Here is a 20,020-nt window from a genome sequence, read left to right as displayed (position 1 = left end):
CAGAGAGGATAATGCTCAAAGAGAAGGCTAGTCTAAAACTTCTAGTTGACGACGAAGGGAAACTTCATGCTTATAGTCCTGGTAATACATTACCTCTTGATAAACCATATCGTAATCTTTCAGGCATTAGCATTTAAAAGAATACAGAAGAAGATAGGCCGACTCCTCTATCAATATAATAAACCATATCATATACAGATGTCAAAACTGCGAACTTTGCAAAAATAATGTCGTAATAGACAATGAAACTGCAAGTAAAATAGAAAAACACTAGCAACCATTATTAGCATGGAATTTAAAAGTGATTTGATGAGAAAAAAACACTCTGCAAACGTCAGTAGCACCATCATGGAAAAGGTGAAGGTGAAGTATTCCAATAAAGCCTGCCCACATAATAAAGTTATCTTAGCATTGAATGCTAGCAAAGAGAAATATTTGAATTATGAAACAAGTGTTAATGACGATCTTATTGGAAATGAATGCGTGTGCTGTCATGACACTTAGGAGTTAAATTCCTTTGAATTACCCAATAATTTTTACTGTCAAAATGTTGGATATGCAAGAGTGTCATTTCCAGAGATGATAGTGCTCAAAGAGAATGCTAGTCTAAAACTTCTAGTTGACAACGAAGGTCAACTTCTTGCTTCTGCTTGTGGTAATAAATTACCTGTTGAAAGATCCTATCATCATCTTTTAGGTATTACCATTCAAAAGAACACAAGAAGAAGAAGACATACATATCGTTTTAACAATATCATAAGTCATATTATATCCAAGTTTCAAAACTGTGAGCTATGCAAAAATAATGTCGTAATAGACAATGAAACTGCAAGGAAAACAAAAAGAGCATTGACAGGTAATATATACAAGGAGATTAAAAATGAATGATGAAAAACAAAGCATCAGCAAACGTTACTGTTACCATCATGGGCTTACCAACAGATGCAGTTCATGAAGCTGGTATTATCAAGACTAAAATGTATGACTTGGTTACAAAATGGAAGTGTTGACATCTCATGAGAAAACACGATGAAGTATTTTATGAGTAGATTTAGGATGTTCATTTTTTATGACAATATTCAACACACAACTATTTCAATAAAAATATTTTGTTTCATTACTTTGTCTTGTTTCCACTATTTTTAGGGTAAGCTATCAACTCCGGAGGAAATTCAGAACCCAAGTATAACTTTTTCTATCTTCTACGCAAAAATTTGTTAGTCTTAAGAAAAACTTCTTTCTTAGAAGTAACAACGTTTTCCTTAATACTAATAGAGTTTTACTGAGGAAAAACTGTATTAGTATTAAGTGGCGTGAATTACTTGGAGTATCATAGTCTAGAAATGAAATATCAAGTTCCTGCTGTTCAAGTAAAAACAGTGTTTAAATTAGATTCATGAGCTTATTGTCGGTGGGAAAAGTTGAAAATGTCCAAGAGGAAGGATGAAGAAGTGTGGTAATAATGTGGCATTGTGGGGTGAATTTCGCTTGGAGTATCACTCTCTAGCAAAGAAATGGGCGACTTCTCAGCGTTCAAGTAAAAAAACACTGTTACATTTAAGTTCACTAGCTTATTTTTGGAGCGAAAGGGTTGGAGATGTCTTAGAGGGTGGATGGATGATACCATGTGGATGTCGGAGGCGGGCGGACTGGTGTGTAATGTGACAGCGGTGTGGAGTGTTTTGGAAGCTATTATGATGAACTTGGCTTGTGAAAACCAGGAATCAATGCTTTAAGTATAATTTTTTAGCAAGAAATACCTGAAAGATGTCTTGGGGGAGATGGAGCGATGTTGGTAGGGTGCTATAGAACAGTAATAGTGTGGCATTGTTGCCCGCGTTGCATTGAACTAGTACACTCTAGAGCTTAAAGATAAGACGGTAGGTATTAATTGAATTTTTCGGTACAGGGGGGTTGAAATCTAACATTCCTGTCTAAGAAACAATGCAATTCGTTAAAATTCTTTCAAAAATACCTATTAATATGCTTTAAATGTACCATGAATATCAGCCCTCTCAAAATGATTGTCAGGGGACGAAAGGCAGCCGTATATTGTCAGGATATTGTGAAATATTCATAAGTTTAACTTAAAGAACACGGGGTATTTTCCTTAAAAGTTCTTAATAGGGCATAAATTTCTATCTAATATCAGCGATATCCCCCTGGTATTGCATGCTAGGACGCCTAGGATGAAGCTATTTTGATGAACTTGGCTCGTGAAAACCAGGAATCAATGCTTTAAGTATAATTTTTAACAAGAAACGCCTGAAAGATGTCTTGGGGGAAATGTGGCGATGTCGGTGGGGTATAACAGAGCAGTAATAGTGTGGCATTGTTGCATGTGTTGCTTTGGACTAGTACACTCTAGAGCTTAAAGATAAGGTGGGGGTTATTAATTGAATTTTTCGGTAGAGGGGGACTGAAATCTAACATTCCTGTCTAAGAAACGATGCATTTCGTTAGAATTCTTTCAAAAATACCTATTAATATGGTTTAAATGTACCACGAATACCAACTCGTCGTCTCAAAATGATTGTAATAAATGAAATAATTTTAAAATTTTGATTACTAAATATCAGTATATGTATATTAAACTAACAATGCACATTAATTTTTTCAGTTAAGTGTAAATTATGTTCTGGCCTTGGGAAGACATAGGGTATTTGAGCCCTCCTCAGGTTAATTTCTCCTCGTTTTGAGTTTGACCCGGTTATTTATTGTAATTTCTGTTCGTTCTGGGTTTCATTTATTTATCGATGCTGGTTTGTGGTAGTTTCCAACTTGGTAGATTATTTGATTTTATCTTACCTCATTTTTGGTTTAATGGAGTTCATTCCTTTTCTTTGAAAAACTTATTTTGTGGACAAAGTTTTTTTAATTAATTTTTGTTCGTTTTGCATTGACATAGTCTTTTCAGGAAAAAATAACACTTTAAATCTTTTCATTTTTTAAGACTTTTTAGTTTGGCTTGCCATTTGTATGCCGGAGAAAAATTTTCAGCATTTTTTAACAACATACACCATTTTAAAATTTGGTCACAAATAATAGTTTTTAATTTAGTTTCATACCTCCTCTAGTTGACCTGAAATAGAAAACTTGATACCATTCGCAAAAAAAAAAAAATGTGAGAGGGTTGTCATATTCAAAGACCTATTTTCCAGAACTTTCAACTACGTTAAACAAAACGGCTATCTCAAAATTTTGATTGGATGTGTTTGGGGAAATGATGGGCGTGAGAGGGGCGTTATTTGCTCTCAGATCACTTTGAACTATTAGATCCTTAAATCAAAATTTTGATTGGATGTGTTTGGATAAATGGTGGGCGTGAGAGGGGGGTTAGGTGCCCTCCAATCACTTCCGACTATTAAAAAGGGCTCAAGCCTTTTCAATTTCCAATAGCATGAGGCCTTTTTGAAGTTTCTACGACGATGTTTTCTATAAAAACCTTATTTGCCCCGGGGCATAACTTAACAACATTGCCCTGAGGGCTGTGAGGGGGTATTCATCCTCAAAGACATGATTTCCAGACTTTTCAACTATTTTGAACGAAATAACTATTTCAAAATTTTCATTAAATGTGTTTGGGGATATGGTGGGCGGGAGAGGGGGGTTAATGACATAATTTCCGGATTTTAACTATGTCGAACAAAATGGCTATGTAAAAATTTCGTCTGGATATGCTTGGGGAAATGGTGGGCGTGAGAGGGGTGGGATAAGTGCCCTCCAATGACTTCAGACTGTTATAAAGAGCACAAGCCCTTTCAATTTCGAATCGAATGAGCCGTTTTTGAAGTTTCTAAAGCCTCACTGTCTATAAAAAAAACCTTTTATGCCCCAAGGGCATAACTTAAAACCCCTACCCCGAGGGCTCTGAGGGGACTATCATCCTAAAAGACCTAATTTCTAAAACTTTTAACTAAGTTGAACAAAATGACAATCTAAAATTTTGATTGGATGTGTTTGGGGAAAAGGTGGGCGTGGAAGGGGTGTTAGTTGCCTTCCAATCACTTTTGACTATTAAAGGGGGTTAGTTGCTCTCAAATCACTTTCGACTATTAATAAGGGCACTAGCCCTTTGAATTTCCAATCGAATGATCCCTTTTTAAAGTTTGTATGACAAAGCTTTCAATAAAAAACCTTATGTGCCCCGCGGCATAAATTACAACCCTTATCCTAAGGGCTGTAGGGGGGTGTCATCCTCTAAGACCTAATTTCCAGAACTTTCAACTACGTTGAACAAAATGCCTGTCTCAAAATTTTGATTGGATGTGTTTGGGGAAATGATGGGTGGGAGAGGGGCGTTAGTCGCTCTCCAATCACTTTTAACTATTAAAAAACGCACTAGCCCTTTCAATTTCCAGTCAAATGAGCCCTTTTGAAGTTTCTACGACAATGCTTTCAATAAAAACCTTATATGCTCCCAGGGCATAACTTACAACCCTTGCCCTGAGGGTTAAGGAGGACTGTCATCCTCAAAGACCTAATTTCCAGAACTTTCTACTGCATTGAACAAAATGGCTATCTGAAAATTTTGATTGAATGTGTTTGGGGGAATGTTGGGCGTGAGAGGAAGGTTAGTTATCCTCCAATCACTTTCGACTATTACAAAGGGCACTGGATCTCTCAATTTCCAATTGAATGAGCCCTTTTTGAAGATTTTGCGATAACTCTATCTGTAAAAACCTTATATGCCCACAGGGCATAACTTACAACCTTTGTCCTGAGGACTCTAAGGGCTTTGTCATCCTTATATACATAATTTCCAGAACTTTCAACTACGTTGAACAAAAAGGCTATATCTAAACTTTGATTGGATGTTTTTGGGGAAATGTTGGGCGTGTGAGGGAGGTTAATTACTCTCCACTATCTTTAGACTATTAAAAAGTGCAATTTCAATTTCCAATCAAATGAGCCCTTTTTGAAATTTCTGCAACAACTTTCTATATAAGCTTTATATGTCCCCAGGGCATAACTCACCAAACTTGCATTGAGGGCTCTGAGGGGGTTATCATCCTAAAAGACCTAATTTCCAGAACTTTCAACTACGCTGAACAAAATGGATATCTCAAATTTTGATTGGATGTGTTTGGGAAAATGGTAGGTGTGAGAGGGGGGTTAGTTGCCCTCCAATCACTTTCGACTATTATAAAGGGCACTAGCCCTTTCAATTTCCAATTGAATGAGCTCTTTTTGAAGTTTCTACAACATCGCTTTCTATAAAAACCTTATATACCCCAGGGCATAACTTACAATTTTTGCCCTGAGGGCTGTCGGGGGAGGGGTTGTCATCCTTAAAGACCTAATTTCCAAAACTTTGAACTACGTTGAATAAAATAGCTATCTAAAAATTTTGATTGTAAGTGTTCGGGGGAAAGCTGGGCGTGAGAGGGGAGTTAGTTGCCCTCAAATCACTTTTGACTATGAAAAGGGGCACTAGCCCTTTGAATTTCCAATGAATATAACCCTTTTTCAAGTTTCTATGACAAATATTTCAATAAAAACCTTATATGCCCCCAAGAAATAACTTATAAACCTTGCCCTGAAGACTGTGGGGGTAGTGTCCTGCTCAAAGGTATAATTTTCTGCATTTTAAACTGCGTGGAACAAAATGGCTATCTCAAAATTTTGATTGGATGTGTTTGGGAAATGGTGGGCATGGAAGGGGTGTTAGTTGCCTTCCAATCACTTTAGCCTATTAAACAGGGCACTAGCAATTTCAATTTCCAATCGAATGAGCCCTTTTTGAAGTTTTTATGACAACACGTTCTATAAATACCTTATATGCCCCCAGAGCATAAATTGCAACCCCTGCTCTGAGAATTGTGGGGGCTTGTCATCCTCAAAGACCTAATTTCCAGAACTTTCAAATACGTTGAACAAAATAGCTATCTTAAAATTTTGATTGGATGTGTTTATGGAAAAGGTGGGCATGAGAGGGGTGTTAGTTGCCCTCCAATCAATTTCGACTATTAAAAAGGGCACTAGCGCTTTGAATTTTCAATCAAATGAGCCTTTTTGAAGTTTTTACGACAACGCTTTCTATAAAATCCCTATATTCCCCCAGGGCATAACTTAAAATCCTTTCCCTTTGGGCTCTGGGGGAGCGCCCTCCTCAAAAATATGAAATATATATGGAAATCAATTACGCTGAACAAAATGTGTATCTCAAAATTTTGATTGGCTGTGTTTGGGGAAGTGGTGGGCGTGGAAGGGGTGTTAGCTGCCTTCCAATAACTTTCAACTATTAAAAGGGGCACACGCCTCACTAATTTCCAATTGAATGAGCCCTTTTTGAAGTTTCTACGACAACTTCTTCAATACGAAGTGCCCTGGTCTAAAGGAAAAAAATAATACATTGTACCAACATCGTTCTTATATGCCCCAAGGGCATAACTTAAAACCCTTGCCCTGAGGGTTGTTGGGGAGTGTCCTCCTCAAAAACATATTTTCTATCTGGAAATCAAATACGCTGAACAAAATGGCTATCTCAAAATTTTGATTGGATGGGTTTGGGGAAATGGTGGGCGTGGAAGGGGTTCTAGTTGTCTTCAAATCAATTCTGACTATTAAAAAGGGCACAAGCCACTCCAATTTCCAATCGAATGAGCCCTTTTCGAAGTTTCTACGACAACTCCTTCGATATGAAGTGCCGTGTTATGGAAAAAAAACAAAAAATAATTGTGCCAGCATTGTTCTTTACTTAGGCAGCGCGATAACGCTGCCATAGATTACGTTTTTAAGATCACTTTCGACTATTAAAAACAGCACTAGCCCTCTCAATTTCGAATTGAATGAGCCCCTTTTGAAGATTTTACGACAACTCCATCTATACAAACGTATATGCCCCCAGGGCATAGTTTATGAACTTAGCCCAGAAGGCTCTGGGGGGAATGTCATCCTCAAAGATCTAATTTCCAGAACTTTCATCTCCGTTGAACAAAATGGCTATCTCAAAGTTTTGATTGCATGTGTTTGGGGAAATGGTGAGCTTGAGAGGGTGGCTAGTCGCCTCTAATCGGGGGGTTTCTTTTAAAAATATAATATTTCTTATATCTTCTGATGTTTCCTAATACGGAGATTCCAATTAATTAATTCAATGGGGAAATAGTCACGCCCTTAGCTGGCGGTTCGCGTGTGGCCTTCCTGAGTGGAGACTGAACTTCTAGAGTGGGGAGCTTAAACTGGGAGTACCTGTAGTGAGCTTATATTAACGGCCATACTGAGTCGAAATCAGACTGATAAGCTTCAGTTTCCCTTAGGAGCAAGTGGAGCTACAAGGACTAACAAACTTGAGAAATATTAACATGGAGAGAATAAAATAAGAAAGTAATGCATTTATTGTTACTCACATAGTTATCGCAGAGCTTCGGTTATATCAACATAGTTGTAATACAAGACACTAATACAAAATTGTCATCTGGAGCGATGCTACGCAAAAGTTTATGCACTGACAAAAAGTTCTCTCGAAAGTTTATTTTGAATGGACTCACATAATATAAATCACAAGAAATTCCTCGGTTAGACTGGTGTATAGCTCTTCTAAGACTTCAATAAGACTGAAAATAAGACTGAAAATAGACTGACTCTAAAACTGCTAAGTCCTAACTATCTACTCCTCTGCAATTTTGCCGGAGGTTACGTTTAGGCGTTGCTAACAAGTATATTTTACAATTCTTATTGGCTGCACTATTTGTCCTACATCACTATTGGACGGGCTTGCACCAATGGGCTACTTGGGTTTAATTGAAGTTTATGACTTTTAAGATATCACTCTGGAATTTTTCTAATAAAGCGAAGTTCTACATTGTAACTTTAATTACAATTTATAACTTTTTATAATAACACTTTGGAATTTTCTCGAACGAACAAAGTTTTACATTGTAATATTTTGCTAGCAGGGGGTCGCTTATTTTTCAGGAGACTTATAAATTATTTATGTGTAAGTTGGTAAATGATAATAAAATTTAAATTCATTGAGATAGCTAGTTCTAAATTTAGTATCCAGAACAATGCAACAAGGATATTTTGCATCTTGAGTGACTATTTTCTTGTATAATAAATCTTACTCTCTTGATAGTTTGGTATTCCGAGCTCTTAAGATTCAAATTACATTGTTCGTTGGCTGTCATATAAGATTTGGTCCAACTGATATTTATTGCTTTTATTGGCGACACAAGGGCGGATTTATTTGTTGGATTTTCTGTGGGAAAGATTCTTATGATGTTTGTTACAAAGTATAATTACAATGTATAAGTAGATACATTTGTTTCACTATGTTAAATTGAAAACTTGACTCTTGCTTGATCTATAGGTTACTTGAATTTTTCAGGTTTATGTTTTGTGTGATTTTATTTTTTACTGAAGTAACTTTAATTGGGAGATTTTGGGATTTTTGAACATTGATTCCCTTACAAAGTATCCTCCAGATTTTTAACAATGTCCTAATCGTTGTTCTAAGCTATTCTCTTTTTACTTTCAAATTTTGATTTTTGTTTTTAAAGAATTTATCTTACTCATTACTTAAATTAGTTCTGCTTTGGCAAAATTTATATCTTTGTTCCATATCTCCGATTGCTCTATTAGACTATATATATATATGACAACATTACTTTAAAGTCCATCACCTACTCACTCTATTTGGCGAAAGGGCCAAAGAGTTTCTAATGACTAACATATGAGATTATATGATTACATGATAATTATTATTCCTCCACCTAATATCAAAATTCCTCCACCTGATATGATTATCTTATCGCGGAAAATTGTACATATTCCCCTTTTTTTAACACTTGACTATACTTCCACCTGACGCTACATAGGTACGATTATATTATTATTCCTTCACCTAATATTAAAATTCCTTCACCTGATATGCTAATACTTCTACATGGTTTTAACTAATTAAGTTCTGTTTTTGTAATTACTTTATTACTTAACGTGGTACATATTCGCTACTTCTTATGCTAGTTTATATTTCCACCTGACGCGATATTGGTACGATAAGTATCTGACTTCAAAAGCACCTAACTACATCTAAAACATCTAACTACAGTACACTGATATGTATGAATTAAAAATATTTTGCAAGAAAAAGTTTTACACATTAACATTTTTAACTTAGTATTTGATTATCACACTGGGATAAGGTAGCTTGCACTGGTTTCCGTCTGTTTTATTATAAGTTTAACAATATTTATTAAGGTTATTAGTTAGATACATAAGACTTCACACTTACTTCATCATTCTACGTGTCTATAATACTCACATAAGTTATCACTCTTACTTTAGGCTTCCATTCAGTTAATTACTGTGTTGGCTAATTTTTTATGGTTTGTCTTCTTGGTATTTCGCTTTTTGGCACTTGTTCCTTGGGATAAGTGTTTATGTTTTTCACAAGTACGACTACACGCATGAAATTGTCCGTACGTGGTTTGTCACGTCGTATACGAGGGGTTGATGTCGTAGATTCGTTGAATTGCTATCCTAGGTACGTATCCCTTTGGGAATTGATTACGTGAAATGGGTATCTTGATCGCTGGGCTGGGTATCTCTTCTTGAACACTTTTTATCCTCGGGAAAATCTAATACTCGTACAGTCTGTGTTTCCCGTAAATTGTTCACGTTCAGTTCTTCTTTTATTTGGACTATGGGCTGTGTTACTACATTTAACGTTAATTATGGCAGGATCAAAACTTGATCTTAGAGCCTTGGCTGAACGCATTGTCTTTGATTACTCGTTAAATGATACACAATCATTGAGGGCTTAATATGGAGATTAAAACAATAATAACTGGTCGGTTTTCTCCTCTGAACACTTCATTTTGGAAAAAATTTAAGCACATACGGTTTATATTTCTCGTTAAATTGATCTTGTTTGGTTCTTGTTCTCATGAAGGATGGTTTGGTTTTGCGACATCTAATAATGATTGGATAGAGTCAAAACTTAAACTTTTGATCTTGGTTAACATATTGTCTCTAATATGGGGCTTACGATATATAGTCTTTGAGGGACTGACTCTAGGGTTATTCTTGGTGTTTCAAACATTAAATCTTAAGGCCGTTGCCGTCTAAGGATAGTTATTCGACGGGTCTTTACGCAGTTTTACGACATTGACTGGTCGAGGTGGTTCTCTAGGTAATTATTAATTCAGATATATATGTATATATGGGGTTCTTGGTTTGCCAATATTGCTTGAGATAAAATTACCTGGTACTAGGCTTTGGTGACTTGGAATTGTCGTCAGGATATTGTCTTCAGGGACTTCCTTGGTGAGTACTTGTCGGTGGTTGACGAATGATGAGAGTAGATGCTACTGGGTTGTATCCGTGTTGCTTGCTGGTACACCAATAATTACTTTGCACTGGTTACTCTGCTCCCTAGAATATAAATATCTGGGCAGAATCATAAGCTCTTTATAATTCCACAAGTTACGACACATGCAGCAATAATATACCATTTACATAATACCATACGGAGACTATTTTATAGATAATAGTCATGATTAGTCATATGAATAATATCAATTTTAGTATGGGTACAGTAAAATTCAATAGAGCAACTAAGGGCAACTTTCATGCTTTTACATGCATGTTGCAGCAATCACTAGATTACTATGATATAAGCAAAGTTATTATAAGAAAAATGATTATGTTTACAAAAAAATAACACTATAAGATTTTCAAAATTTGGTGATTATATGTATACATGTATATATGGGCATTTGGCACAAGTTCAATATTCAATACATTTTTAAATATTATTCAACACTCATCTACTTTAGCACTTAATTTTCTATTATATTACTACTTGCGAGGTAGATTACATGGTTTTTTTACGAGAGGTCTCGATTTACTATAAATTTTCAAATCTTTACTGTTTAAGCGCGTCCACGCCGCTTAAAAAATATATCTTTGCAGCTGCATGGGCTTGCAAAAAAATTAGGGGAAAATTTGGGACTGGACATGGCACGAATGAGGACCTCTACTCCCATTCGCTCGATTATGTCCTCCCTTACTTTTTTTTTCTTTTTATTTTAAGGGTTGTCAGGGAGTTCTGGGTTTAGGTTTTGCATCTCGCTCGGCTCGATGTGATCTGACTTTTCTCGTTTTCTACGTGTTATTCTCAACACTCTTTCGTAATTTAGGTTTCAATAGCGATTCGTATAGTAATACGAGATTATGAATACGAATCCTATCGTCAGGAGGATATACCACCAAAAATTTGTCGAAAATAGTCCGTATCTACTTTCTACATACGTCAGTCTTTGATCTTCATTAGTAAATAGGGGAATTTGAGAGTCTAAGGCTTCTTTTATTTTTGTTAGTGGTAAGTTTCCCTTGATATTCTCTATTTTTGACCATATCGTGGCCCTTACTTCGTCCTTTTCAATATTGGGAATTGTATACGATAGATTGACTGGTTTGAAGTTGTTTATCTTGGGACTTATTATATTCGTGCTTGTTGTTATCAGTGGTGTTTGCACCGTGGCTTCCTTGGTCACCAGTCGGCATCCTTGTTTTATTGTTATTGTTCCCACGTCTTGTAATAGTAGTTCAGTTCTGTAGCTTGGATCGATTCTTCTGTGTTATTATAACATGAGATAGTCCCAACTGTTTCTTTCGGAACAGAAAACAGCCACAGATCATTTCTAAGGTGAATAAATATTTCTCTTTTAGTACTGCCTACTAGTGCTTCGCATGAGTTGGGAATTTCTTCTTGTTGAGTCTCTTTTAAAAATATATCCAACATACAAGATCCGGGTTTTACGTTATAAATGGGCAATGTTATTTGACATACTAGGTTTTTGAATGCTACACATTCCCTTAGGTCCTGTGGATTTGCTAAGGCATATTTCCTCCTATCTTGATCGACTAGCAAGTATTTCGCTTCGGGGGTGATAGTCATGAGCGAATTAGTTGTACCTATGTTGGCTGGAAACGTGGAAATTTTATACAGGTCATATATTGATTGTTGATGTATTAACGGGATTGTTATTACTGCATATAATTGTTCGTTTATTTCTGTGATGTGAACCTTCAGCTTGGTGTAATAGTGAAATAAGTTTGCCACTTCTGGTTCTGTTGGTAGATGTAGACTGAATGTTAAGTGGGTTTTTATTTCGTCCAAGATACTTTTTAGGTTCGTAGGATCCACTAGGTCATGCGACAAGGTTTCTCCGGTGAGGGCAAATAATGCAAATTCAAATTTGCTAACGTCAGTTGCCAGGTTAAGTAATGACATTGTCACTATGTCTAGTGATACCATGGTGAGGCTTGAATCGGTAATCCCACGATCTACGTCGTTTTTTAAATAATTCATTATATTTACTGTCTTTGATATTTTCTTTGAGATTGCCTCAATTTTGTTCCTCTGGTAATTGGCTATACTGGCTTGTATTTTTTGGACATGTAAGGTCACGTTCATGGTGTTATTTAGTTTTCCTACGTTTTCCCTTAGTATATTTAGGTCTTCCTCAGTTGGAAGCCCAAACAAGCGTGAGGCTAGTTCTCCCACGATTGGTATAAGACTAGCTGATCTTCGATCTTTGCTTTTTCAAAAAAATACCTCGAAGATTCCTGTTGTACTTTATTTTTAGTTTTTGTATTTCTGTATTGAACAATTCATATAGTGCTTGTAGTCTCTGTCTGTACAATATTAGGAAAGACTGGTGAATCGATACTCTTATAGAGTTTTTCTCTTTTAGCTCAGGTAATGGTTTAATGTCTTCCTTTGCTGGCTCATCGGCCATTGCTAATCTAGCACAAATACGTTTGCTGTCTATTGTCCAACATTTCTTGTGTGGGTAACCGTCTTCCTCCTCTTTCTTAGCTTTGTCTTTCTTTTCCGCTGGTTGAAACGCCTGTACCTCTATAGTTTGCATTTCTGTATGCCTTACCGGGAGTCTTGCTCTAAAGCCTATAGTAAATACTCCAATCGATCGGGTGCGGTACTGCATGGGTCCTGTTGACCACGTCCATTTTGTAAGCATCGTTGATCTTAGATAAGTTAGTGTGGTCAAATTTTTTGATGCTTTCTTGCTAAGTGCGCTCATTTCGGGGATTGTGCTCGTCGTAGATTCTGATATTGAAGATTGTATATCTCTCACTGTGGTCTCATATGTAGGCGTGGTTGTCTTGGTGTCTTTTCTGTTTCTTTCTATAGGATTTTTATTCTTATCATCTTGTTGTGTGTTTGAGAATTTTAATTCCTTTAGGTTAATAATTTGTCTGTAGTCTTTTTCCTTCGTGAGTTTTGATAATATTTGTTTTGTAATATTTTGTTCGGCATGATTTTGCCATAATTCCTTGAGGAAGGTCCATAGGCTCGGAAGTTCATTTAGCATGGCGTAATTTCCATCATAGAGTTTATTTTTCTTAGAAGTTGTCAAGAGGGAATCGGTAGTATATTTTGCCGTGGTATGTTCTTTTAAAAATCCGTTAATACTGCTAAATTCTCTTTTTCTCCTGTTTCCTATACTGTTAGTTCCTAGAGCTTTGTCGATTTCTGCCATTTTCTTGTCAAAATCGTCTACTATGAATTTCGACTTTAGTTTGGGAAGAATGGGGGGTAGATTTCCTTTATTTTCCTTGTTGTGCATGTCTTTCGTGGCCTGCAAGCTTTTGTCCGATCTTAAGAATGGGAATATAGAATCCTTTAATTCATTGTTGTTTTTCTCCAGTCTCATTACCTGTTGAAATAGGTTTTCAAATGGTTTGGGATCCAGTTTCATAAATATTTTCCAGGCATTGTGGCTTGCTAGTAACGAATTCTCATGTTTGAAGATTATTCCAAGTTTTACGATATCTTGTGCTACAGTTTGGGAAATGAAGATTGTTATGACATTTGTTATCCACATCCTTTTTGCTGTTTCTGGAATTAATATTTCATTAGACATTATATAGGAAAACTTCTTATGATTGATAATTGAACGAGAACTTAGATTCTTATTATTTGTTCTCTTTTTTTTTCATTAGAGATGAAAACAAGGTACTATATGATATTGTATTTATGTTTTCTTTATGATAATTTTCGTTGCCCAAAGGAAACAAGGTGAGATTAAGATTCGTGGTCGTACAATTTGTCACTACATATTGTATGGTTAATCGTACTGTTGATTCTTAGGCTGGGGGGATAGATATTTTAATTACTTTCACATAAGAATTTGATTGTTTTAACATAAGAGTGATTGAGTTAACTTTAATTATTTTGATTGTTTCAGCTTTTTTGATTTCTTGATTACTTTTGATTCATAAGTTTTAATTCTTTTAAACACAATTTCATTTCTTCTCGCTCTATATAGTACACTCTTTGGATTATATAGGTACTGTTTGTAATATTTTACTTCTTGGAGGGGGTCATGTTTCCCTCGATATTTTACACAGTTTGGATTTCCTTCAATTTTGTAAACTAATTTTTGCTTTTTACATTTGTCGAGGAGTAGTAAATCTGTCTGGCAAGGACCTTTAACATACCAGTACCGGATTTTATATTGTTTTTGTAACTTTCCTAATTTCATGTTGAACTAAAATGGAGGTATTTTCCCTTTCTACCGTTATATTTGATTCCTAATTTGCCTCTCGCTGGCCGATATTTTGGGCGTATTTGCGAGATCGTAGATCCGAAGATCATAAGATCTTACGTCATATTTCCTTAAATCATACTTGACATCCCATTTTTTCGCAAAGACTTCTTCCCCTGATTTATTCACGATGATCATTGCCGCCGAGTATATGACGTTTTCTTTTGCATGTTTGATACATATGAACTCCGTATCAATAATTGCTTTGGCCATTGTTCTGAAATGAAAGGTAGTTTCTATTGATCTCTGTCTAGTTAATAATTTTTTTTTCAAGATTGGTTATGATCATGGTACACTCTAGGTCGAGGTCAAACTACCTTTTCACCGGCATTTCCTCAATACATCGGGTACTTATTCATTCGACCATAATTCGAGTCATCCGAGCTCCATATTAACCAATTTTGAGTGAAAAACAAGGTAACTTTAGGTTGAGGTTGAAGTACTTTTTCACCGTTGCCTCCTTGCACCTGTCTATTTGTGTGTTCGAATATAATTGCTTCCCTATAGTTCCGTACTCTAGTTTAACGAGTTTGTGCTCGTTTTATATGCTTAAAAGTACAGAGATTTTCGAGAAACTACCCTTATTTTCAATATATTGATAATTTACTTAGGTCTAGTGGCATTTACTCGGATTCATAGTTTTATAAATATTAATATAATACTGGTCTATAATGCACTTCCTTTTTTTTTAAATTGTGATAATAATCAATTTTCGTAGTTATAACATTTCAGGTAATATTATGGGGTTCTTTTATCATTCAATTCAACGAGATTATTTATAAATACAGTTTCTTCCGCTGTTGTTGGGTTTTAATTTCAATATGGGTGCATCATCCAGCAGTGCCGCCTTTGAATTTGGGGATGTAAGCATATCGAGGAGTCGATAATTTTTCCATGACGAAACATTTGAGCTGGGAAATTGGAGTTTGAATATTATATCATTTTTACCGTTTCCAGGTACATTTAGGTACATAAAGTAAGCTAATAACTGGTTTGGGAGGTGCAGACCCTCCAAAGTGACAGTTCTGTCATTCTTTCGCATATTTTGTCTAATGACTTTCCGGCACAACTGAGATAATGACAATGGGTCATTTATTATTTCTACCACGGAGAAACCTAAGTTTATGTGTGATTGGCAACAGCATAGTTGCTCACTCACTATTACGTCTAATCCAGGGACTCTTTTTTTCCAAAGTTTTCATCTTCTTGGAAAAAATTCAGGGTTATTTTCTTTATGTCTTTATATTCTCTTGGGGTAACTTGAAAAAAGGCGGATCCCATTGAAGGATCTATTAGATTCAGATACGTGTTATCTACACAATTAACCAGTAACATTTTAAGAAGGCTTTCACCTATTAACATCTGGTTTCCTTCGTTTATTAGTATGTAAAGAAATTTAATGGGCCAAATTATAGTTATGTTGTTACCATCTTGATCGTGCCACATATTATCGGCGATGTAATTAGATAGTGAGGTATATTTTGTTTTCGGGACACTTTGTATTAAAATTTGGAAAGCCAAGTCGTCACTTAATCTGGTGTGTTCGAGCGTTCTTGTCATTGCATCTGCATTAAAATCAGAATGGACTGAGGTTGCCGTCAATCTTATGATCATTCTTAGTTCCAACTTCGTCTTTTGAGATTTTAGAAGGCAATATAGCTGTGGACAGTCAAGACTTTCTACTGTTCTGATAAGTTCCTCTTCCTTCATTAAATTATCAACAAGTCCTCATTCCCTTAATGGAGCATTAATATTGCCTACACTATGTGTTTTCTTAAGATTCCATAAGATTACATTTTCACGTCTATGATTATCTAATTGTTGATTGCTTGGGTATCTTATCATGGTTACTATTTTGATTGTTTTACTAGATTTTAGGTTCAATATAAGCACATACCATATGGTTGCGTGTTCCGGCGTTTCCCTTAAACAGTGATTGAATGTTACTTACGCACCGTATCTGGAAAGGTGTTCTTATGTAAGATTTATCAGTAATTGTGAAATAAATGATTACTTGATATAAAAATGGCTACAATTATTAAGGTATAATAATAGATTAGTTAGGTGCCTTCAATTCGATGATATTTGTTATTATTTTTAGCTATTTATAGTCGGCTCTTCTAATTTATGGTGTTTAGTTTTCACTGTTATCCTTGGGTTCCTTTTCCTATTTTAGTTGATCTTCGTAGGAAATACCTTGGCACGGTGCCTGAACACGAAATTAAATTACTCGCGTTCCAGCTCCCTGTCAACGTACACCCCACGTATCAGACTTCGTGTCCTTTTTCATTTCATATTCTTTCACGGTCACTTTGTCGTCAAATTTTTTTCTATGGTAGAGATGATTTAGGGTAATTCTTGCGGGTCACTTTTTATGAAGAGGTTAGTTGATCTTCTCATGAGAGTTCCCCGGTCAAACTATAATGACTAATGAGATAAAAGGCATCACAGGTCAAAACAGCTGCCCGTCGGCTCTCCACGACTTACGGTAGTTTTGTCTAATTTCAAAACTGTAGTTTCTTATTATGTGATGATCAATTTTTATAACTACTTGGTGGTTTCTCATAAGAGAGCTAGAGCCAGACGGCAATGGGATGTTATATAGACACAGCCCAACATCTCTGCTTGATTACAGCTCCCCACGATTGAGGGGCCATTCATTTGTCACAATTTCTTGTTGCTTATTTACCTTTCGTGTTTTTATAGCTGTTAATCATAGAGATCCAGGGCCAACTGGGAACGGCAACAGAAAGACAATGACACCATTGCCATTCCCCGGTGACCAATACTACCTGCGACTGAGGGTTTCTTTGTTTAGGGAGTGCTAGACCGTTGTAGTATTTGCCAAGCAATGTCTTGTTGGGCAATCAAGTCTCGTATCCACGTAACTCTTTTTCTTAACAGAGGGTGAAAGTCAAGTGATTGCATGCTGGGATAATATAGACCATGCCCATCCTTGGCTCTAACCTCCCATGGTTGGGGGTTCATACGTCTTCATTATCGTATACTGTATAGACATTTGAATTATTGCTCTTATTCCATTTCTAGAGCATTTCATGGGGTTGTTTGCTAACTATTGTTTTATTTTGCTTTTATGAATTAGAATTACCATGTATACTGAGCTTTTATTAATCGCCGAAAAAAAAATTTTGTTACATTCGAAGTGTGAGGGATGTTACTACTGATTTTTCAGCTAAAAGTATGCTTCGCTTTGTTTAAGTGTGATTTTTTTGAAATAAAAGAAAAATTTTTTTTTCATTACCGTGCGAAGTACATGAAGTACTATTACTGGTTTTTTTTGCTAAAAGTATCTTACATGGTCTGAGTGGGTTTTTCGAGTTTGAATCGTTAAGGAAAGGATTGTATTATATTACAGGTTAGCATATTTCAATTAGTGCGATATCTGTTGATCGTTTTGGGGGAACTCTAAAGTTTTCTATTAGAATTTGCTGTGGCATTCGATTTCTATAAATGTTGAACCCTTATTTACAACAAAATTTTTCTTAAGTAATCTATGATTGACGAGGCAAATTTTTCTTTTTAAACAATCTTTTTTTTTTAAATATCCACAGTTTCAATTAATTTCTTTAAGGCCCTTTTTTTGAAAATATAGACTTATTTTTTAATGCATTCAAAATTCAGCTATTAGGCTGTAATGCTTTTTTCATTTATCTTTATATTTCATTTAGCTGTGACGTGACTAAAGTATTACTTTCATCGGCTTTGTATATTCTTAGTTAATGGGAGTTAAGTGAGTTGAAGTGTAACTCATTTACTTTCAAGGTGTCAAATCATCCTTCTCCTGTGGCGGAGTTAACGCCACGTGGTAGCGATACTTATTATCCAGCGCGGTGTTACTTAAAAGTTTCGTAGCTTGTCATAAGCCATATGAATTTAATTCCTTTATATTTCCCAAATGAAAATTAAAATACATTCGTTGATGCCATACTGTGGTGCCACAAAGATGCCGCACGACGGTAGGGGGGGCTAGTAAATTTGATTAGAATATTAATTATAATATCTCAAACTCTTTTTCTTTGGTATTTTATCGCGATAATCTTTAATGGGTTATCCTTCTGTAAGAGCTTTATTCAGGGAGAAAGTTCGATAATTTAATCCATATTGATTTAGGGTCTTTGAAACATATGTTCAGAGCAAAGGGCAAGAGTACTTTACAGGTGTTAAAATCTACACTTGCTCTCCTTTATGGCTTCAACTTTCGCTTGATTACTTTAGAAACTACCCTTGAGTTATTCATATCGTATAAATGCTCATTATCACTTTTTGTTAATTCTCATAGTAAGGGCATTTGTTCCTTAGTGAACAAAACTTAGCTCTTGTGAATATGTGTGATTTACTATACTACATTCCTTGTTGGGGGGATAGGGATTCGCAGGGATTCAAGGCCGTGACTGGTTTAAAAGGTTAGTAAAAATTATTAAATACTGTTTTGTTGTAGGTGCACTTATGAGTTACTATAATTTTTGGAAGCAACAAAAATTCTCTTTCTTTTTTTTACACTAATTGGTTATTTTTTTGCATTACTTGATTTATGAATTATTATGGTTATTAGTCTGTATTTTGATAGGCCTATATTGGTTTAATTTAGTCCTACTCGTCTTTAGCGGTAAGTTGCGCGGTTTGCGTTAATTATGAGAATTCGCAGAAATTGAATTACATTTTTGGCGTAGAACATTTCTGCTATTGTCAGATAGTTATTAGCCCAATTGCGAGTTGTCATTTTTTATGACGCCACATTGAATTTATGGGCTAATTTTAAGATACTTGCTACGTAATTGTCGTTTAGATACTTTGGGAATTATGATACTTTAGGGATTGACTGATTGATTTTATATTTTGCCCTTCTGGCAGGCTATTTTAGTAATTTACTTGTCTTATATATATATAATATAGGACTGACTGCAAGATCGTTAGCGAATAATTTTTTTTTATTCAATATTAGGTTCGCATTTGGTATTACCAATCATGATTATCTTTCAATCACAGTTCAAAACCTTTCCAAAGTTAAGAAATTATCTGGCCTAGGAAAAAGTCTTTTTTTTTGTTATTCTTTTGTCACAGGTTATTCTTTTATACTTTAATTGCGCGGTTCATTTGTATGCTTTAATTCGATTTAAGGTAAAATTGGTTGAGTCTATTGCTGCAAATTTTTAGGGTTTTTGGTGATTATATTATACTTTGTCTATCGGCTGTAAGCATTTTACTGCTTTGCTGACTGTTGCAAAACTAATGTGTTATTTAACTACTAGTTATTTACGATTTTGATTTATGGTACATTATCTATTAGGAAAACATACTCTCTACAGTTGGTGATCAAATCGTAGAAATATTAATTGACGTGCTATTTTTTCGTCTTAATTCTATTTTGATATCCGGCTTCTTGATACGATATCTTAGTATTTTGATTATAATTTCACGTA

At 35.4% G+C, this 20,020-nt stretch overlaps 2 protein-coding genes across 2 annotated transcripts in view; one reads left to right on the top strand and one right to left on the bottom strand.

The window, feature by feature from the left end:
- Positions 1–13,052, bottom strand: part of LOC148946854 (uncharacterized) — an 18,652-nt gene extending 5,600 nt beyond the window's left edge. Inside the window, exon 1 of the mRNA XM_089097109.1 lies at positions 12,681–13,052. Coding sequence (XP_088953235.1) covers positions 12,681–13,052 — 372 coding nt within the window. The remainder of the gene's footprint in view (positions 1–12,680) is intronic.
- Positions 1–20,020, top strand: part of Hgsnat (Heparan-alpha-glucosaminide N-acetyltransferase) — a 183,066-nt gene that overhangs the window by 73,603 nt on the left and 89,443 nt on the right. The window lies entirely within an intron of this gene.

Source organism: Artemia sp. Qi Xiang Cuo, chromosome 11 (genome assembly GCF_049724085.1).
Source record: "Artemia sp. Qi Xiang Cuo chromosome 11, ASM4972408v1, whole genome shotgun sequence".
In the NCBI taxonomy this organism is placed as follows: Eukaryota; Metazoa; Arthropoda; class Branchiopoda; order Anostraca; family Artemiidae; genus Artemia; species Artemia sp. Qi Xiang Cuo.
The sequence above is the reverse complement of the archived record's forward strand: the minus strand, read 5'-3'. Positions and strand labels throughout refer to the sequence as shown.